The 23060-nt window shown below is 41.1% G+C and overlaps 1 protein-coding gene across 1 annotated transcript in view; it reads right to left on the bottom strand.

Annotated features, from left to right (window-relative positions):
* Positions 1 to 23060, bottom strand: part of RYR3 (ryanodine receptor 3) — a 457031-nt gene that overhangs the window by 331370 nt on the left and 102601 nt on the right. Inside the window, 1 exon segment of the mRNA XM_070378270.1 lies at positions 12151 to 12258. Coding sequence (XP_070234371.1) covers positions 12151 to 12258 — 108 coding nt within the window.

The following is a 23060-nucleotide window of genomic DNA, read 5'->3' as shown; positions in this document are numbered from 1 at the left end:
TAAAATCTAATAAAAAATTACCAGCTAAGTCAATAGCATTAGAGGTGAAGCAACTATGGCCTGGGTAGCTCCATTTGTAGGAGATACAGTTAAAATTTTAAGAGGGATTTGTGCTCTAGGAAAAGACTGAGGTTTTGAGACAAGGAATTGGAGTTTTATATAAACAGGTTAACTTGACAGTCCATTCTATTTTTCAGTTTTCTTTCCTTATGATTAGAACATTGATGTTTTAAAAAATGAAATATAGTTGATTTACAATGTTGTGGTTGGTTTCAGGTGTATTGCAAAGTGATTTGGTTTTGTGTGTGTGTGTGTGTGTGTATGTGTGTATCCATTCTTTTTCAGATTCTTTCCCCTTAAGTTATTATTAACACAAAATATTGAGTAGTGTTCCCTAGTGCTGTATAGTAGATCCTTGTTCTTTGTCTATTTCATATATAGTAGTGTGTATCTGTTAATCCAAAACTCCTAACTTCTCTTTCCTCCCCCTCCCCTTTCCAGTAACCATAAGTTTGTTTTCTATGTCTGTAAGAGACTGCATCCTTGAGAGAGCCTGGGAGTACCACAGTCCTATTGTTTCTTCCACCAACACTGACTGAAATGAGTGTAGCCAATAAATCATGGATTTGTGTATCCCTGTTCCCTACACACTGAAGCGGCTGCCCAGAGGGAACAATGAACTGGAAACAGCAGTTGCTCATTCTTCTGGTGATGCAGGCCAATCACTTTGGGTCAGAGAATTGTGACTCCTGCTGCTCAGACCACCCCCTGGCCCTTAGCATCACCTAGGGCTGAGGCCTGCTTGGGTACAATGCAGGAGTAGAATAAGGAGTTGAATTCACCACAAAATTTACAACCCTGAGGGGAGGAAGAGGTTTGAAAATGCTAGCATCTTGTTAAATACACACCCTCCATTTTTCCCATTATTGAAAATGGATGAAATTGGTATAGAAACATGTTACTGGACCCTGTTAAAGGCTGAGAGAAAGAATGGTGAATTTGAGATACTGTAATACATGAGGTTATTTTTTTCCAAAATTTGTGTAAATCCTAAATTGGATCAGGGTTTCCCAAGAGTCCCTTTAGCAAGCTGACATGGAAATATCCCCACAAGGGTAGGGTATAAGGTAAAGTTGCTGGGGTTGTAACATGGAGAAACAGTCCTACAAATTATTGGAGCAAAAGGCCTGGTCCTCTCGCCCCTGGAGCTGTGTCCTGAACTGAATGAACACGAGGTGAGCTGCGTTAACCTACAGAATCAGCACCACGGATAGCTCCACCTGCTTGACTGACTAAAGGTGCCTCAAGAATGATAATTCAGTCACCTGTATCCACTAATAAGATAAAATCTAGAGATTTTTGTACTCCAGCTGTAATTTTGAAAACTTCTGATACCAAGTCATAAGCTTCAGAAAAGGGACAACTATTTAAAGATAAACACATAGTTTAAAGAAAAAAAAGCCATGCATTCATCTTACCTTTCTAATATTTCACCAGAGACATGAAAACAGGCATTTTTCGGTAGTGATCAAGCCATAAGTTTTCATCACTGCCCAGGCCCACCCAGAGAGCAGGACTCAGGGGGCTCAGGAAGAGGAAACACTTCCTCAAGCAAATTCCCAAAGGCTCTTCTTCACAGAAGCCTGCATAGGGCTGGCCACATTGACCCAGACACAGTTTTGAACTCATTCTCAGGAGCAGCATCCTGGTTCTCCTGCCCACTGCCCTCCACATTATAAAAGCTGATGAACAGCAGAGAAATGCAGGCAGGGAACCCAGCCTCTAGCTCCATATCACTAATGGCAGCAGGTGATTCTTAATAATGTGCTGTCTTCACTTGTCTCTCCATACCAAAAACACAGGCAACTGGTGCCCAGGAACTCAGAGCCCCCTTCCTTCCATCATGGAGCTAAGGTCCAGAGTAATCCACCAAGGAAGATGTGAGTGCCTACTACCAACAAGGGCATTGACCCTCTGGGTTTCATCAAAACAGTTTTTGGAAGTCAAAACACATGTCTGGTGTTTGGCTGGAATTACTTAGAATATAAAGTCCACAAGCTGTACATGAAGACAGTCCTGAGAGGTTCACAAGTTCAAGAACTGGTGCAATTTCAATAATAGGACCAAAACGGATCATCCGTGGTTGCCCATCTTATATTTGGCCCAATACATTTTGCATTTTAAAAAAGAAAGCTGTCCCCTATTATCACTACAATTTTCAAAAAGAAAATACACTAGCTTTATTACAATTATGTTATAAAATACTAAGAAGGACATAATCATTATGCTAAATGAAATATGTCAGATAAAGACAAATACTGTATGATATTGCTTATACCTAGAATCTAAAGCACACAACTAACTGGTGAATATAACAAAAAAGAGGCAGACTCACAAAAACAGAGAACAAACTAGTGGTCACCAGTTGGGTGGGAGGTACAAACCGCTGGGTGTAGGATGTGTGGTACAGTATGGGGAATATAGCCAATGTTTTCTATTGTAGCTGTAAATGCAGTATAACAGTTAAAATGGTATAAAAAGTAAAACATTTTTTAAAAATGCCACAATCACAGAAAATAAGAAAGGCAGACCTTTCCATTTATAAACTTTGATTAAGGAAACAATTCATACATTGTCTTTATTTCCAAATTTCCCTGATGACTTGCAAATTCTTCCTCATGGATAGACATTTGTCTTGGAAGAGAGTCTAAAGATGCTCAGGAGTCAATAGTGTAGTTCAGAAGCCCCATTTTGCAAAGGGGCAGAACAAGGCCCAGAGAGGAGCAATGCCCGGGCCAGAATGCCCAGCCCCTTCTAGTCCTGCATTTACTCCCTCCCACCAGAGCAGTATCTCCAGACTGAGGAACAAGGCTCAGCCACTCCCTTCTCCCTCTCAGTACCAGCCTAAGTCTCAGCTACCAGAGATGCCAGATAAAAAGATACATCCTTCCTTTAGCTTTCCTCCTGTTCTTCTACAGAGCGGGAATACTTTTATCACACAAACTCCCGAAACCTTGTTCTTATTCTTGCTTTCTTTCCATTGATTCCATTTAGTCATTCCAGATCCTTCCATTTGAAAACCAAATATTAGTAATCATAGCATTGGGACACTGGCTACATGGTTTTTACTCCAGTGAGGATTAAAGCACCAGTTAAGATCAAGTAAATTTTTCTTTACTAGAATTTCCAAATAGGTGCTTACATTAAGCTTTCATGAAATGAAAATAAATAAGAGGTCTTTTCTTCTAGTTCATTCAATTTTCCCTACAAAAATATAATTTAAACCCTGCTAGTTATTAAAGTAAATTTCACAATCAAAGGGAAGTCTAATAAATCACCTGAAAGGTTCCGATTCTCCCAGGATTTCTTGAATTTCCAAATGTGCTTCATTTTTAAAAGGTAAGCAAGTCTCTTGAAAGATTTCCCCTAATTCAACTATTCCACAATTTAGGATTAAATCAAATTCCTAAAAATGTAGCTGAAATTCATCTCTGACTCTTCAACTAGTTTTTTTTTTTTTAAGTTCAGCAAATTTATCTTCAAAATATCGCATGTAAGAATACAACTATTTACCTCTCAGTATGTTCCAGAGAAAGTTTAAGTATGCCAATCCTTCCTCACTCCTCTAAGAAATTTTAATGAAGATGTTTAATTTTTTGCAATTAATATGTTAAGAGCACACACACACACAAACATACATAATCACTGAAAACTACATCTATTCTAGCCCTGGGAAAGAAGCTCAAGCTTTCTAAGATAACTTAGGTCATTATGACATGACTATACTCCCAGAGCATTTGAATGTCCACAGCAACAATAAGAGGAATTTCAGGGTTTATGTAACATCAGCCAAGCTGATGTAACATTAGCAAAATAACCCCAGGATGACACAGGCATATTTACTCTAAGCAGGAGGTACTGACTTCAGAATGAAAAAAAAAAAAATCCACTGAAGAAAAGGCTATTCCAATAAAGCTGAAACATTATATTCAGAAAGAAGTAGATTTGATAGAGTCTGGAGCTTTAAAAATTAATTCTGTGGCCTCTTCACTTTAAAATGCTTCTACTCAGGATATGAATAAATGTAAAAAGCTAGTTAACTTTAATGGTTATTCTTAAATGTTGAAATTAACATTTGATTCTTCTGCTGGTTCACTTTGGGGATGCTGCATGAAAAATGGGAAGTATCCAACTAGCTTTTTCCATTTTTATTATGAATTTCAGCTTTCCAGAGGAGCAGAGTTGGACTTGCATAATAGACTAGGTGAGTCTGAAGCACCGAGAAGCTTGGAGTAAGGCAAGGCTGCACACTTCTGTCACCTTACAAACTTGAACCGTATGGCCACAGGCCGTCTAGACCATAGTCAGAGGGAAAAAGACTTTAGAAACAATTTTCGGGAGTTGGTGATGGACAGGGAGGGCCTGGCGTGCTACAATTCATGGGGTCGCAAAGAGTCGGACACGACTGAGCGACTGAACTGAACTTCAATATGTTGAAGGAAAAGGAAAAAATGAGTCCACAGGCAAGCCATCCTTGTAATTTCAGAGCAGCAGTTTAACAAGTTTCTTAGCAACAAATTTCTAAGTGTGCAGGCACCTCTAATTCCACCAGATTGAGGTGTGTGGTGCGGTGGTGCTTTTTTAAATTGTAGAGGCACAGAGGATGGAAACGGCCTTGAACACTCACAAGTGAAAAGCCTAGCTCATTACGAATGCAGCTAGAGTCAGCTGTCCATGCAAAGACACATACAGTAAAGGAGTGAATAACATACCCATTCCAAGAGGCCACTGAGCTAGCAAATCAAACACAAAACAGTCAATGTATATTTGAGTGTGGATCAGTCCTGCTGAAAGCGTTCAAGTCATCTGAGGAATCTGCTGATACTTAGAAGAGCAAAAACCCCAGTGGGAATAAAATTCCTACCTAGTGAATATTTTGTGATTTTAGCTAGGACTAAGCAGCAGCACTAGATGTAAAAGTTTGTTTTTACTTTTCCAGTACCATGCTGATGTCATCAAGAAACTGGCAAACAAGCCACACACTGTAGCCTAAATTTGTCTGTAGCACTTTTTTTTTTTTTTGGTAATTATATTTATGCAAGAAAATCCACCCAAGGACAATGGTCAGTACCTACATCAGAAGATTTGGAATTTCTTTTTCTTAGAAATATTGCAAGCAACCAATTAGACTTTTTCTTTTACCAAAGAGGAGTTTTCTTACCATGAAGTAAAGTCTCCCAGGTGGCAAATTTTAATGATATCATGTTATTGAAAGGCCAGCTCAACAATATGAGTTACTTGTACACATTTTCATTAGTATTAGCTTATCAGAGAAACATTTAAATCCATTATATCAGCGTGAAATTATAAAATAGCATAATGAGAGAACAGTAAAAAGGGGAAAGAAAGAAGAGAACGGGCATAGTTTGATGACAATTTGGTCTGTGAAAAAAATACATTAAAAACCTTAGTTTGGAGATGTTTCATTATTGTATAATTTCTGAAAATGATATCTGGCTCTTGAAGAAAGAAATTCTGTCAAAACTATAAAATACCTCTCATATTCTTCCATAAGAAGATTTATAGGCTATTCATGTCTCCAAAAAAATTAAAACCATGTTGTCATCACTTAGAGCTTTAGGGTTGCTGTTATGGATGGAATTTGAAAAATTCTCTCTGTTCACACCAGGAAAGAAAGAGAATAAAACCATGTATCCATCTACCGAATATTACGGGAGCCAGGGTCTCTAGAATAACGACTAATACAAACAAGTTAATGTTTCCACAATTAGTGATGGGCTATTGTCACTGGAAGGCTTCCCTGGTGGCGCTAGTGGTAAAGCATCTGCCTGCCAATGCAAGAGGCATAAGAGACACAGGTTTGATCCCTGGGTAGGGGAGATCCCTGAAGGAGGCCATGACAACCCACTTCAGTATTCTTGCCTGGAGAATCGCATGGACAGAGTGGCCTGGCAGGTTACAGTCCATAGGTCGCAGAGTCGGACAAGACTGAAGCAACTTAACATGCAAAACTCCAGTAGGTGGCAGTTCTAGGGCTAAACCACCTGACACAGCTTTGTCACCAAAACAGGCTGCCATTCGCAAATGTGAGCAGACTCTAACGTGGAGCAGACTGTCAAGAGGAGGTTTTGATATATAAACTCAAGCTTTTGCATATAAGAGGGATTTCACCAAACAGGTTTGGTGATTCTGTTAATACAAAAGTAGTACTTTTTTTTTTTTTAATAGTGGGTGTGGATGACCAGCCATAGGTTAAAAAAAGAAGTGGAAGCATCTGAAATCAGCATGTTATTTTTCTCCTTTCAAAACAAAAAGCAGGATGAAATTAAACAAGAATTTAACACTGTGGTATCTGGATCTTCCCAGTTAGGCAGCAGGCAGGCTTGGGTAACATCCCCAGGATGAACAACCTGACAGGTGCTGGCACTGGCGAGGGGAGGTCCTGAGTGGGAGCATCGAGGAGGCACTTGCAGAGCTTGGCGCAGTGGCTTCTCACCACCCAGTACAAAGGAAGTCCAGACTTGGAAACCTAATGTGGTGATTCTGGCATATTCTGACTACCCCTTCTGTAAGGCATATATGGGCAAGTCCTGGGACTGACATCCCAAAACAGGCAGAGGTGTCTTTGTATTTTTTCTCCAAAGAAAATCTGATGTGTCCTATTTTAAAGGTGCAACTAACACCCCCTGTTAGATTTGACTCATCAAATGATTTCTTTCTTTTAAACAACGGCAATGGGGATGAAGTTTATTTAGAATTGTGTATATAGTTCCTCCCTCAGTCTTGTTCCCTTCCCCACACACATACCAAAGTAAGTTCTCACTCCAGCTGTTTTCTGACAATTATGGAGGGAAGACTAAAACCTCAGAAAACTGAGAAGTGACCTCTGGTTGATGGGGGTTGTCCCTTCTCTTCTGTAATATACAGATGATGGGGGGATCTCAGGGCCCCAGGAATAAAGAGGTAAGGCTCTGATTGGCCTTCTTCATTCTGGAAGTTCCCACAAGATGTCTTAAATCTGGGCACAGCCAAAATTCAAACTTTAGACAACAGGCTTCTAATTGCCCTCCTCAGCATCTGTTTTGATTTGTTCATTACCTAACCACATCAGGGGAGGTGCATCTTTGGCAGATTCTTTTTTTAATGATGCTGTCACCTTTCTGTGACTAGATTTTCTGTGACTTTATAAGAAGGATGAATGCTTTGAACTTGGCTACAATGTATCTCACGACACATACTTTAAATAAAATCTACGTGAATACAGCAATATGTAAGATTATGCCTCCTTGGCTGTTTAGAAGGTCACACAATGCCAGGAGGCAACCTCTAGCTTCTCAGAAAGCATGAACATGTCATTCTTGAGCATGACAAACGTGCCACCACATGTGTGCATTTCTTGAGCAACTGTGCTGTGTATAGTACTCCCTGCTCAAAGACAGGGGCAAGTGAAAGGAGTCTGAAGCTCCTCTTCGTGTTAGAGGGACCATCTCATAATTAAGTGTTGTTCAGTTGCTAAGTCGTATCCTACTCTTTGTGATCCCATGAACTGCAGCACACCAGCTTCCTTGTCCTTCACTAACTCCTGGAGTTTGCTCAGACTTGCATCCATTCAGTCAAGGATGCCATCCAATCATCTCACCCTTGTTAGCCCCTCTCCTCCATCCCTCAGTCTTTCCCAGCATCAGGGTCTTTTCCAATGAGTCAGCTCTTTGCATCACGTGGCCAAAGAATTGGAGCTTCAGCTTCAGCCTCAGTCCTTCCAATGAATATTCAGTGTTGATTTCCCTCATAAGTAATACGGGGAATTAAAAGACCCCTTCACAGTGAGTTTATCTGTGAGAGAGGTTCTTACAGAAACAGTATCTCTCCAGGTCACATCTCCCAATCAAGTTTAAAAGGCTGATTGTGTATTTGCATTCTAGAGATTTTAGAATCTGAAGTCAAGCATGATCTTACACAACCGTAACATTCATTCTTTTTACATATATTGCATCTCCCTTTTTTAAGTAGTAAAAGTCTGACAGTGATTAAGTCAACTTTTAGAGAAAACCTGAGCCCTTATCAGGAGTGCAGCTGGTAACTGTGTTAACCAAGGTCTTTCATTTTTAGAAGCATTATATTCATTCATGTCAAAATTCATTTGTAGTTATACGGTATGGTCATATAGCATGGGAATCTCCTTCCTTTGAGGCATTTGAGTATGTCTGAAGGATCTGTGACAGGAGAAAGCAGACCAGAGATGAAAAGAGGAACCAATATTCATTTCCACACCCATAGGCACTTGTCAACACTTATGTAATTCTCACCTGATCTTAGGAGGGAGGTTGCATTTTGAAGGTGTGGAAAGTCAGGTACGGAAAGGGGAAGCAATTTGTCCTAGAAGTCACTTGCTCCTGTATAGCCTGGACTGAAAACATATTAACCTGACTCCAAAAACGGAGCTTCTCTCACTGCACATGTTGCTAGTTTTGTGTTCAGTCATTGTTATAGGATGATGAAGACTGAGGACTCAGAGGGAGATGTGACATCCTTTCTAGTTCCCTGTCCTGCTGAAGGTGGCTGGGGACCTCATACACTGTAGGCTCCATTAATGTAAAAATATATTATATTTGTATGCAGGGATTTTACATCAAAGTCCAGCTATTTAATTGGCTACAGTGCCAAGCATCCATCTCTTGGTAATATTCCCCAAAATAACATCAGATAGGACTTAACCAGAGGTAAAGTGACCCAAGGATGAGCTTAGTGAGGGTGGGCTCTGAGGGGCACTGACATCCTCTGCCCCCCTGGGGCCTTCTCATCATTCAGTTTCCTTTTCAACATAAAGCTGACTCTCAGTTGCTACTGGCTATAGCTAAGGATGTTTCAATAATAAACCCTCTGTTGTTAAACCAAGGTGGACACCTCTGTTTTCTTTGTTACTGAAAGGAATTGCTGCAGAACCACCAATCCCTGCAGAAAGACTTCTGTATGCTCATCATATGAATAAACAAATATCATTTTTAAAAAGTCCAACTGCTGTGCAGCAGTGAACAGACACACAAAGACCAATTTATTCCCAGGAGGAAAAATGATACTCTTCAAAGCATCCCGTCTGGTGGTAGTGATGATCATTAGTGTAAGTAATATCCATTTAAAAGCAGTAAATGTCTCTTCCCAAACAGAATGGACTGGCGTGCAGAGGAGGTGTCAACCCACTCAAACATCCCTTGGCTCCCCAGAGAATCATTATGGTCTGTTGTGTTAACTTACTTCCTTCTTGATTTTTCTTCTTTTTTTCTTTTTCTCCCCTGCTGAATATTATCATTTCAAATCAAATTAAGTACTAATAGTAAGTGCATACAGCAATCACTTCAGAAAAGCAAAACATTCAGACTCAAGAGGTTGTATGAAAAATATTATTCCTCATAATAAAGATTGAGAGCCCAGATGGAATTGTGAGAGAGTTCCAAGAGGGTTCTAGCAACTGAAGCTGCTGTTTGGGTAACTAGTGGAGCCACCAACAAATAATAAAATCTAAATCATTTAAAGACAGCACCCTCTCCTATCTGTGCCCCAGCTCTCTTTTCAAGTCTCTTCTTTCTAGCTCTAAGATCTCCAGTTATTAATTACAATAGAAGTAATATATCAGGATGGGAAATCACTATTAGCTCAGTCTTTTCTTTGGTAAAATAGCACAAAATGGCAATACAGTACATGGGAAATTTGAGAGTCTGACTCGATATGGTGATTGTTATCCAATGACTATTTAACCATAAAAATGTCATGGATTGTTTATTTTAGACTGGAGTTTTCAAAGAGACTGGATCCTCCAATAAGACTTAACCTATTGGTCTTTAAATATTGTAAATTAAAGATGGCCCTTGAAATATATAACTACATGGAGTAAACTTCTGCTAGAATATGGATGGTAATTATAGGTATGTATTAGACATACATTCCAAAACTATGCATTCAATCTTATTAGACTGGCGTTCTATTCTATATGGAAAATGAATTAGTTATTCTTTTTCAAAAGACAAACCAGGATAAGACTATTATTTAAGTTCCTGGCAACAAAGAAGAGCATGGATTATAACCAGAACTTTTTAGTTGACTTTGACACCTGCAGGATTCCCTGAACTACACAAATTAGATGGTAAAGAAAAAGAAGTCCTTAGAAATGCAATTTGTGAACAAAGAAGACAAGAGAATGCCCATGAGATAATTATCCAGTGAGCATAGCTTCTATCTTCCCAATTTCTATCCTGGGGCCATATGTTGGCAGGGTCTAACTGATCTTGGTTGACACTGAAAGTGGTGATATTCCAAATCAGCCAGGTCTTCCTCACCAAAGATGTCTATAAATCATGAGTTAATTATCTTGGAGGAAAAGTGAGCAATTAAAAACTAATTTATTTCACTGAGTTGGAAATGTTTGAGGGTGTGTGCCCAAGGACGAAAGGTTGGGGGTACTGAGGTCAATGTCAGGGAGAGATAAACTTGAAAAGAACAAAATCTCACCTGTGTTTATGCTCTAAGGAACAAAGCAAAGCTATTTTCAGGTGGTTGATGAAAGCATATTATTCTAAGCCAAAAGAGTGAAGAATCACAAATGTTGGTGTTAAGGACCCTAGCAAATTAATTATACTTCCTAATTTTATAGATAAGAACACTATGGTCCCAAGAGATTAAAAGATTTATGTAAGATCACATTAAGAGCTGAAAGATGACCTAAATGTAAATATTGGTTCCCTTGGGGCTACAGATATTGTCTCTTCTACCACCAATGAGACACTTCATTATATATGAGTTCATTCAAGTCAAATAATAAACTGTGCCAGGTCCTATAAATATTCCTACCTACACACACTACAGAGTCTTGTAATTATAGACTATAGACTTGTAATTATAGCACACAGTAGTAAGAACTTTTCACTGGCCGTTGCTCAAGAAAGGGTACCCATCCTAGAATTTCAGGGTCAACTTATAGGCTTCTCCGTTGACCTAATATTTAGACTTGTTCCTTGAAAGAGAAGTAAAGATCATATAAGGGGAGAGAGAGAGAAGGAGAAAGCTGTTCTAAATGGAGGAAAGAACTGACACATATGATCTGAGGCAAAGAGAATGGTTATGTTTGAGGAACTGAAAATATCCATGTGGTTGGATCACTGGGTGTTTGGGAAGATGTGGTGAGAAACAGGACAGGCAAGGTGAGCAGGATTCAAATCCTGAAGTTCTTTATGCCCAGTTAAGGAATATGGGATTTCATTCATGGTAATGGGCAGAAAGACAATTTTTAAATGGTAAAGTGTGATGATTAGGTCTATATTTTGTGAAGAGCATTATGTCAGCTTAGGGAAAATAAAATAGTAGGTGAGGTAAGCACAGAAGGAATCAGAGTGGTGAGTCTGATGTAATAACCCAGAAGATAAAGGATAGTCCTCTAACACAGTATCTAAGGGGCGTAGGAGAGTGGTGTCTGCATGTGAGATATTCAGTCCATAGAGTTAGAATATTTGAAATGATAAATGAATATAACTAGGTGAGTCATTAGGGAAAGGGTCAAAAATTATTCTGAAGTCTCTAGTCAATGTCTTGCCTGGGAGACCTTTGGGAGGCCATTATCCCTTAGTTAAAGACTTGGAAACAATTTTACTGACAATAGAAACTTAATACAGCTCTGTATTTGCTCATCTTTAGTGAAACCATGAAGATCTGGGTACATGTCAATGACTCTGAATTCTATAGGAAATCCTCTCCAAATGGCTGTAACCTGGCTGTGCTTCATTGGCATAGTCATAAATCTCTGATGAGACTTTTCCAAGAAAAAAGAATCAGCCTAACAGACAACTCCCTCTCCCCTTCCCAAGGCTCTTTCAGCCTCTCCATATATCCTGGTGGATTGTGGGTTCAATGACCTATGCCCCGCTCAGGCAGCATTAAGTTGGTCTAGTCTATTTTCTGGTGGAAGCTGGTTAACCCAAAGGAAGTAGGGCTGCTGAATAAGAGGAATATGAGGATGGATTCAAGGAAACTGGAAAATCAAGGTTTTCTAGTTCAAAACTGGAGGAATGAAATGAAGTGTGTACTCTTGGGCTATGGTGTGTCCCAATCCCTCCCTTCCCAGGACATAATTCAGGTACTCACCCCTTCGCCGCCATTTTCACCTGTGTTGGCAAGCATTTCCTGCAGGGCTCTGACAGAGAGGGACTGTTCCAGCACAAAGTTGCAGACGCAGAGATCTGGAGGAACATACTGTGGAAATAAAACCAGAATGAGGATGCCTACTCATGTCGGTTGGGGATCAGTCACGCAGTAACATCTCAAGGGCAAAGAGCCTATGAATCAAAGTAACATTTGATGGATGGATGGATGGATGAGTACAAAAGGCAGATTTTTTCTTGTTCACGCTAAGATGAGTTTCAAGCTGGATTCTAAAGTAGGAAGAGAAGAAAATCGCAAAGTCTCAAGGGAACAGTGACCAAGATGTCAGGATCAACTTGAGTGAGGGCTGGGGGCACCCATGGGAGAACACTACACATACAGCCTTATTGAAGCAGGGAAGGCTGATTGACACTGATGTCTGGGTGGGAGCAAAGGGAGAAAATCACTTATCCATAATAATTTGTAAGCAGACAAGAGCAAACTGGCTTTCAACAACAGTGACCAAAATAGGGAATCCATTTACTTGTTCAGAAGATCTGGATACCACAGTGTAAAAGGAGCTACATACATTTACTTCTGAACAAAGAAATGTCCAGAACTATAAGAATTGATGATCCCTACAGCAATCATTCTACATCATTACTCAGGTAATACCATGATATTCTCAAACATTTTTCAAAAACAAAGATAGCCTTCTCTGTAGACTGTAGTAACAGTTAATGCTCATTGAGTACTTTTCTAGGCCAGATATTGTTTTAAGTGCTTTGCTTTAAGCGATTTCCTTTAACCCACACAACTATTTCATGTATAGATATTATTAGTATTTCAGCTTACAGCAAAGGAAAGTAAGACACAGAGAAGGTAGGTCATCTGTCCAAGGTGATGGCTTACACTTGGATGAGTTGGATTCAAATCCATACATCTAACTCTATTCCTGCTGCTGACAACACTGCAGATTTTTTCCACAATTAGAATATTTTCAATCAGCAAATATTTAAGTATTATATTTCTGTAAGACACAGCGCTTGGTATTCAGAAAGACACAAAGACATGCAAACAAAAATAACTACTCTTTAGGAGTTTACAACCGGGTTCCACGACGCACCATTTCCCTTGGGAATACCGCTTACATTCACCTTTCACATCAAGCCTTTGTCGCCCCTGTAATATTGGCACCATGAGAATACCAGGAATGAGGGCCAGAAGTCACCCACAACTATGTCTAACACTCAGAGACAGATAACATTGCTTTCATGAACCTTCAACTAAAAAGCTAAAGCAAACCTGTTGCTAAAGCAGAGACAAGCCCTCTGCTTCACAACATTTTCATTTATTAAATAAATATTATGAAATCAGCAATCTTTAAGTTCTCCTCACTTTCCAAGTGTTTGTACCTTCTTCCTCCTCCTCAGCCTCAATGCCTTCAAAAAAAAAAAAAAAAAAAAAAAAAAATGACGTCCCTCTTGTTGGACTCGCTCACTCTTTCCCTTTAGTAAAGTTTTAACATCCCCTAAGCCAAGAAATCAGAGAAGGCAATGGCATCCCACTCCAGTACTCTTGCCTGGAGAATTCCATGGGCAGAGGAGCCTGGTAGGCTGCAGTCCATGAGGTTGCTAAGAGTCAGACACAACTGAGCAACTTTACTTTCACTTTTCACTTTCATGCATTGGAGAAGGAAATGGCAACTCACTCCAGTATTCTTGCCTGGAGAATCCCAGGGACAGGAGAGCCTGGTGGGCTGCTGTCTCTGGGGTCACACAGAATTGGACATGACTGAAGCAACTTAGCAGCAGCAGCAGCAGCAAGCCAAGAAATAGAGGAAAACAACAGAATGGGAAAGAGTAGAGATCTCTTCAAGAAAATGAGAGATACCAAGGGAACATTTCATGCAAAGATGGGCTCGATAAAGGACAGAAATGGTATGGACCTAACAGAAGCAGAAGATATTAAGAAGAGGTGGCAAGAATACACAGAAGAACTGTACAAAAAAGATCTTCATGACCCAGATAATCACGATGGTGTGATCACTGACCTAGAGCCAGACATCCTTGAATGTGAAGTCAAGTGGGCCTTAGAAAGCATCACTACGAACAAAGCTAGTGGAGCTGATGGAATTCCAGTTGAGCTATTTCAAATCCTGAAAGATGATGCTGTGAAAGTGCTGCACTCAATATGCCAGCAAATTTGGAAAACTCAGCAGTGGCCACAGGACTGGAAAAGGTGAGTTTTTATTCCAATCCCAAGGAAAGGCAATGCCAAAGAATGCTCAAACTACCGCACAATTGCACTCATCTCACATGCTAGTAAAGTAATGCTCAAAATTCTCCAAGCCAGGCTTCAGCAATATGTGAACCGTGAACTTCCAGATGTTCAAGCTGGTTTTAGAAAAGGTAGAGGAACCAGAGATCAAATTGCTAACATCTGCTGGATCATGGAAAAAGCAAGAGAGTTCCAGAAAAACATCTATTTCTGCTTTATTGACTATGCCAAAGCCTTTGACTGTGTGGATCACAATCAACTGTGGAAAATTCTGAAAGAGATGGGAATACCAGACCACATGACCTGCCTCTTGAGAAACCTGTATGCAGGTCAGGAAGCAACAGTTAGAACTGGACATGGAAGAACAGACTGGTTCCAAATAGGAAAAGGAATACATTAAGGCTGTATATTGTCACTCTGCTTATCTAACTTCTGTGCAGAAACGCTGGGCTGGAAGAAACACAAGCTGGAATCAAGATTGCCGGAGAAATATCAATAACCTCAGATATGCAGATGACACCACCCTTATGGCAGAAAGTGAAGAGCAACTAAAAAGCCTCTTGATGAAAGTGAAAGTGGAGAGTGAAAAAGTTGGCTTAAAGCTCAACATTCAGAAAACGAAGATCATGGCATCCCGTCCCATCACTTCATGGGAAACTGATGGGGAAACAGTGGAAACAGTGTCAGACTTTATTTTTTGGGGCTCCAAAATCACTGCAGATGGTGACTGCAGCCATGAAATTAAAAGACGCTTACTCCTTGGAAGGAAAGTTATGACCAACCTAGATAGCATATTCAAAAGCAGAGATATTATTTTGCCAACAAAGGTCCATCTAGTCAAGGCTATGGTTTTTCCAGTGGTCATGTATGGATGTGAGAGTTGGACTGTAAAGAAGGCTGAGCGCCAAAGAATTGATGCTTTTGAACTGTGGTGTTGGAGAAGACTCTTGAGAGTCCCTTGGACTGCAAGGAGATCCAACCAGTCCATTCTGAAGGAGATCAGCCCTGGGATTTCTTTGGAAGGAATGATGCTAAAGCTGAAACTCTAGTACTTTGGGCACCTCATGCGAAGAGTTGACTCATTGGAAAAGACTCTGATGCTGGGAGGGATTTAAGGCAGGAGGAGAAGGGGACGGCAGAGGATGAGACAGCTGGATGGCATCACTGACTCGATGGACGTGAGTCTGAGTGAACTCCAGGAGTTGGTAATGGACAGGGAGGCCTGGCGTGCTGCGATTCACGGGGTTGCAAAGAGTCGGACATGACTGAGCGACTGAACTGAACTGAACAGAAGCCAAGAGTGGGCTTCCCCAGTGGCTCAGCAGTAAAGAATCTGCTTGTGCTGCAGAGCATGTGGAGAATTGGGTTCAATCTCTGGATCGGGAAGATCCCCTGGAGAAGGAAATGGCAACTCCCTCCAGTAATCTTGCCCGGAACATCCCACGGACAGAGGAGCCTGGAGAGGTACTGGCCATGAGTCATGAAGAGTCAGAAACAACTGAGCAACTAAACAACAACCAAGTATAGGTTGATCCAAGTATCTGCGATCCTATCCCAAAGGCTACTGGCCCATGGGCAACTTCACCTTTTGAGTACTTGCCGCTTCAATGCTTTTCTATTCAGGGTTTCTGCAGTCAGAAATCCTAAAAACCCAGACTTCCTAGAATTCTGGTATTACAGGAAACTACCCAGTTCTCTTTATGAACATGATATAACCAAGGAGAAATTGTACCACCAGGAGACAACAGCCTTTATTTTACACACTTCTTGCTTTGTTTTCAAGGTTTGTTCCTGCTGCAGGTAATTAACTCATTTGTATGGGACTTGAGGAAGCAGACAGCTGGTGATGCAGGGCAAGGCTTCATATTCAGAGAGTGTTTTTAGAGCACATATCACATCATTATAAGTGGCAGACAATAATATGATAAAGCATTTCCATAAAGATCATATGCCATAAACGTATATTGTCTGACTCAGTCTTCCCAAAGAGGATGCCATCTCACAAGATTTTACAGAGGTTTTTCCTCCTACCACTTCTTGGTCTATCTGGATCTCAAGTCCCCAGAATAGGAGGCCAAAAAAGCCAGGGTTTGAGGGTTTTTCCTTTCTCCTTCACTTCACTAGAACATGTGATTTGGAATTTTTTTCTATTCAGGAACATCAGCAGGTGTAGTTGTACTTAAAGGGGTGTAATGTACTTTAAGGGGTGCATTTTGGGCTAATCAATGAATAACCCCGATATTCATGCTCACTTTGACAAGAACCCCGTGTAGTCCAGTCTCTTTAAGACACAAACTTTCACAGCTCCAAGTGCTAGAGATTCTGTCCTTATACAAGATTGTGTGATTCTGACTCAGCTCTCTTCCCTCCTGGTCTGGCTTACTTGGACAAAGATAGGAATTCTCCTCGGGCACCACCATCCTACAACCTGATACCAGACACTAGGCAGGCTCCAGTTAAACTTTTCTTTTCCCCCCAGATATTAAAAGTCCCAAGGTGGATTGGCTATATATACCCCAATACAAAATAAAAAGTTTAAAGTTTAAAAATAGGTAAAAGTCCCAAGATGGTTGTGATTTAATTACTGGTACCAATGGGTACATTTACAGAGAGACAGTGAGCATGGAGAGGAAGCATCTCCTGTGGGAGCACTGTGTCTCCCATAGGTTTACATCATTTCCTCAAAGTTTATTTTTTCCACCTCTAGAGTGTGGTCCTGCCTGGACTCTCCATACTCAGGGATAAGGTCACACACCACTCCAAGAGCACAGAGAATGACATGTGGGCAGTAGCAAGGGAAGGAAGAGGGCAACGGGAATATGTGGAGAAAAACAAAAAGCAGCTAACAACTCGTGACATGAAGTGCAGAGCACAGAGCCATCTGACCTGCTCCGCCAGCTGCCATCCTTAATTAAACTCCACACCGGCCAGAGATCCCACCTCCACATTTCCCAAGAATGAGCAGAGGCTACTGGTCCATCAGAGCTAATTTGTTTGCAGCAGAAGAGCCCCCAGGAGGCCGGCTCATTGTCTCTGTGCTCTGGAGGCTGAGCCTCAGTCACTGCCTGGCAGGCGTGGGGCATGTGTTTGATGATTCTCAGCATGGAGAGAAGGGCTCTGTTGACATCTGTTCTGAAATAGCTCCTCATCACTCTCCGCAGCCCAGTCCTCAGCCTAGAGAAGCACCATTTCCAAATGTCCTACAGAAAACCTTGAGATGCCAGGGCTCTGTTTAAGCCAGGAACTAGGTATTCATTTAGCCCTAATACATAGAAAAGAACAAAAGAAAAGGCCTATGGACCCTCCATGTTCCCTTAATCTAGGTACTCCAAGTATTTTTCTGGGGCTTACTAAGTCCAAGATGGTGGGAATTTAACATTTCTATTATTGGCTTCACATAGCATTTTTCTACCTAGCAACCCCACATTGTACACTCACAAGGGTACTAGTTGGTATGAGGCAAACCTTCAGGGAAATGAAGAGAAGAATTAGTTAACAGAAGTGGGGCTGTCCTCTCTCCATTACACTGTTAACTACAGTCTTCTGTGGCTTACATAGTTCTTCACATGGTGCAATCTGTTTCACTAAATTGTGGGTATCTTGTAAAATATGTGTCTGATTCTACTTTTGGTTTCTTAAAGTACACAGAACATCAAGAACTCAACTCAAACCTTCTTAAATGGACTCTGTGTCCTAGACTATCTGAGAGCACGTGACTGATGGTGCCTGTGGTTGCAGACATATTGCACTGAGCACACACCTGCCCGGCTGAGCCCCTTCCCCAAGTCTCCAGCTTAAGATTCAAGGGACTTTTCTTCTCTCATTGTCATGGGTCTGCTCCCATTTACTGTTGATCCATCTGGCCCTCACACAGCCAAGACTCAATGATACACTCTGTGAACACATTAATGGGTTATTGGTTAAGAGCGAACGTTGTAATACAGGACTTCCTGAGGTCCCATCTATGTTCAACCACTTATTAGCTGAATGATATTAGGTGGGTAGCTTTGTGTCTTTGTGCCTTAGTTTCCTTGTCTGTAAAGTAGAGATCTAATGGTACCTACTCCTCAGAATAAACTCAGTTTTTTTGTTTAAAGAACTTAAACAGAGTCTTATATGTAGAGTCTGGCACATAGTAAGTACTAAATAAATGTCAAATGTTATCCACAGAGGGCAGTGAAGTCCAAACATCCATAACTCTCTTAAATGTTCATGTATATAATTTTTCAAGTTCTTATTTTGTGTAAGGATAATCCCTGCCCTTTAAGGCTGTGTGGTCTCGTGGTGTATGGGGAAAACAAATGGACAGTTTTTAAAGTATGATTCAAAAGGCCCACAGAGGGAGAAGGAAGTGTGTGAGGAAGCACACGGAGCTGAGTGGGGCTGAAGTAGGGGAGAGGAACAAGGAAAGAAGGTGAGAAGTGAGGTTGGGGAAGAAGCAGGCATTAGACTGAGGGTCATGAGTCCCTTGCCAAGGATTTTGAACTTCATCTTCAGGGCAATAGGTGACATCAAAGGAAGTGATAGGATCAAATGTGCATCTCTGAAAAGTCACTGCAGTTCCAGTGTGAAGGGGCTAGAACCAAGGCAGAGAAACAAGTTAGGAGGTTGTTGCAATAAACTGCTTACAAGATAACAATGACATGAAGTAAAGTAATGGTGGTAGACATGAAGATAAAGTAGTGAATTAGAAAAATCTGCAGAAGTTGAGAGAGAAGATCTGGTGACGAATTGGATGTAGGAGAGGAGGGGAAGATGGTCAGTGTTTCTATCGGATGGCAAAAGAGGGCAAAAAAAAAAAAAATTCAGGAAGAACAAGCCACCCCAAGGGTTAGAAGAACCACACACATAGCAATTACATTTAGCAAATTTTCCCTGGATCTCCATTTGGGCAACAGAATGATGATGGGAGAATAAAGACTCTAAGGTGATATAGCGGTAGCCCTGAGGGTGTCAGCAGAGGGAGGCTCATCTGGGAAAACATAAGGAATTGGACAGAATGACACCTGTTCTCCACAAAAGGAGAATTCCTGGAGGCCCAGCAGCCAAAATCAGCCCAAGTATCCTCCGTTTCCTTTTCCATCCCCATCAGGTGGTCAGCCAGTATTTAGAGAACCTAACAATATGCTTTGACTGTGTGGATCACAATAAACTGTGGAAAATTCTGAAAGAGATGGGAATACCAGACCACCTGACCTGCCTTTTGAGAAACCTATATTCAGGTCGGCAGCAACAGTTAGAACTGGACATGGAACAAGACTGGTTCCAAATAGGACAAGGAGTACGTCAAGGCTATATACTGTCACCCTGCTTATTTAACTTATATTTAAAGTACATCATGAGAAACACTGGGCTGGAGGAAGCACAAGCTGGAATCAAGATTGCCGGGAGAAATATCAATAACCTCAGATATGCAGATGACACCACCCTTATGGCAGAAAGTGAAGAGGAACAAAAGAGCCTCTTGATGAAAGTGAAAGAGGAGAGTGAAAAAATTGGCGTAAAGCTCAACATTCAGAAAACTAAGATCATGGCATCTGGTCCCATCAATTCATGGGAAATAGATGGGGAAACAGTGGAAACAGTGGCTGATTTTATTTTTCTGGGCTCCAAAATCACTGCATATGGTAATCGTAGCAATGAAATTAAAAGACGCTTACTCATTGGAAGGAAAGTTATGACCAACCTAGACAGCATATTAAAAGGCAGAGACATTACTTTGCCAACAAAGGTCTGTCTAGTCAAGGCTATGGTTTTCCCAGTAGTCATGTATAGATGTGAAAGTTGGACTATAAAGAAAGGTGAGCACCGAAGAATTGATGCTTCTGAACTGTGGTGTTGGAGAAGACTCTTGAGAGTCCCTTGGACTGCAAGGAGATCCAACCAGTCCATCCTAAAGGATCCATCTAAAGGAGATCAGTCCTGGGTGTTCATTGGAAGGACTGATGTTAAAGCTGAAACTCCAATCCTTTGGCCACCTGATGCGAAGAGCTGACTCATTTGAAAAGACCCTGATACTGGGGAAGATTGAGGGCTGGAGGAGAAGGGGACGACAGAGGATGAGATGATTGGATGGCATCACAGATTCAATGGACATGAGTTTGGGTAAACTCTGGGAGTTGGTGATGGACAGGGAGGCCTGGCATGCTGTAGTTCATGGGGTCACAAATAGTCGGACACAACTGAGCAACTGAACTGAACTGAACAATGTGCATGAAGTACTGTGCCAAGCTAGCAAGGTAATGCTCAAAATCCTTCAAGCTAGGCTTCAACAGTATGTGAACCTACCAGATGTACAAGCTGGATTTATAAAAGGCAGAGGGAACCAAAGATCAAATTGAAAAAGCCCATTGGATCAGAAAAAAGCAAGGGAATTAAAAAATAAACAACTACTTTGGTTACATTGACTAAGCTAAAGACTTTGTGTGGATGACAACAAATTGTGGGAAATTCTTACAGAGATGTGAATATCAGACCACCTTACCTGTCTCCTGAGAAACCTGTATGCAGGTCAAGAAGCAACAGTTAGAACCAGACATGGAATAACAGACTGGTTCAAAATTGGGAAAGGAGTACCTTAAGGCTGTATACTATCAGGCTGCTTATTTAACTTATATGCAGAGTACATCAGGCAAAATGCTGGGCTGGAAGACTCACAAGTTGGAATCAAGATTGCCAGGAGAAATAACGACCTCAGATATGCAGATGACACCATGCTAATGGCAAAAAGTAAAGAGGAATAAAGAGCCTCTTAATGAAGGTGAAAGAGGAGAGTGAGTAACTGGCTTAAAACTCAACATTCAAAAATCTAAGATCATGGCACCTGGTCCCATCAGTTCATGACAAATAGATGGGGAAAAAATGGAAACAGTTACAGACTTTATTTTCTTAATAAAAAAATATCTCAAAACCACTGCAGATGATGACTGCAGCCATGAAATTCAAAGACGCTTGCTCCTTGGAAGAAAAGCTATGACCAACCTAGACAGCATATTAAAAACAAGAGACATCACTTTGCTGACAAAGATCCATTTAGTCAAAGCTATGGTTTTTCCAATAGTCATGTATGGATGTGAGAGTTGGACCATAAAGAAGGCTGAGCACCAAAGAAGTGATGCTTTCAAATTGTGGTGCTGGAGAAACTCTTGAGAGTCCTTTGGATGGCAAGGAGATCAAACCTGTCAATCCCAAAGGAAATCAACCCAGAATATTCATTGGAAGGACTGATACTGAAGCACCAATGCTTTGGCCACCTGATGTGAAGAGCCAACTCACAGGAAAAGACCCTGATGCTGGGAAAGATTGAGGGCAAGAGGAGAAGAGGGCAACAGAGGATGAAATGGTTGGATGACAGCTCCAACTCAATGGACATGAGTTTGAGCAAACTCCGGGAGATAGTGAAGGACAGGGAAGCCTGGCGTGCTGTAGTCCATGGGGTCGCAAAGAGTTGGACATGACTTAGTGACTGAACAACAACTGTGTCACCTGCTGTGGGGAATAAAAAGAGAAAGACATGGTTTCTAACCTTAAAGAATTTTTAAGCTATTTGAAGAGACAGATCTACCATACATGAGACTTTATGAAACGATATAAAAGTTGATATTCAATGCTAAATTGAGCAGTTTGAGTTTTATGTTTGCTGGACCCAGAAATGATGTTGTGATGGAAAAGGTCAGCCCAGGCTGGAGTGCAGCCTGAAGAGGGGTTACAAGAGCAAGCAGTTCCTGGCACGGAGCCAGAACCTGAATTTGTATTTAGTGAATGAACAAGATGGGAGAGTTCTTTTTCCATTTTCTTGTGTGGATTCTTTCTTTCTGTTTAAAATTCCACTAGTTGAAGCTGAATATTTAAGTTATAGGCTTTGCAGGACCTCTGTCCTTACTTCCCTTTGCTTTTTCACCTAATTCAGCCACACCTCCAACTCATCTCTGTGGGCACCATGTCTGCTAGTGACGGACAGAGCTGGACTCTGTCCCCAGTGGTCTGGCTTCTACATGACTCGTTTGTTCCATTTCACCACAGTGCCTCAAACGGGATTGATAAAATCTCCCTATGAGGCTCAGTGTGAAAAGAATGAAAGTATTAGTTGTTCAGTCATGTCCGACTCATTGTGACTCCATGGACTGTAGCCTGCCAGGCTCCTCTGTCCATGGAATTTTCCAGGCAAGAATACCAGAGTAAGTAGCCATTCCCTGCTCCAAGGAATCTTCCCTGGCGGCTCAGACAGTAAAGAATCTGCTTGCAATGCAGGCAACCTGGGTTCATTCCATGAGGCTCAATGGAGTCCTACTCAAAGACTGTGGATGAGAAGATTTCCCAAGCCCTTGAGGGCAGAAAATTATTCTCTCCTCCAGAAAATGTTCCAGGTCAATCTGGCCCCACTGGGTACAGAAATCTTTGGATAAGACCAACTTTCCATGGGAGAACATCAGGATGGCTAGAGACGGGACATACAGCTTGTATTTCAGGAGTTTTAAACACTTCATAGACATGATCTCATCCATCTACAGCAGACATGAGCTCATTTGTGGACTGCTTCTCTATCATTGATAATACATAATTATTTGCATTGTATTTATACTTTAAAGGCAGAGCCAATCATTAACCAGACTAGCACCTATATCTTGTCCCAG

Source organism: Bos mutus, chromosome 10 (assembly GCF_027580195.1).
Source record: "Bos mutus isolate GX-2022 chromosome 10, NWIPB_WYAK_1.1, whole genome shotgun sequence".
Taxonomy (NCBI): domain Eukaryota; kingdom Metazoa; phylum Chordata; class Mammalia; order Artiodactyla; family Bovidae; genus Bos; species Bos mutus.
The sequence above is the reverse complement of the archived record's forward strand: the minus strand, read 5'-3'. Positions and strand labels throughout refer to the sequence as shown.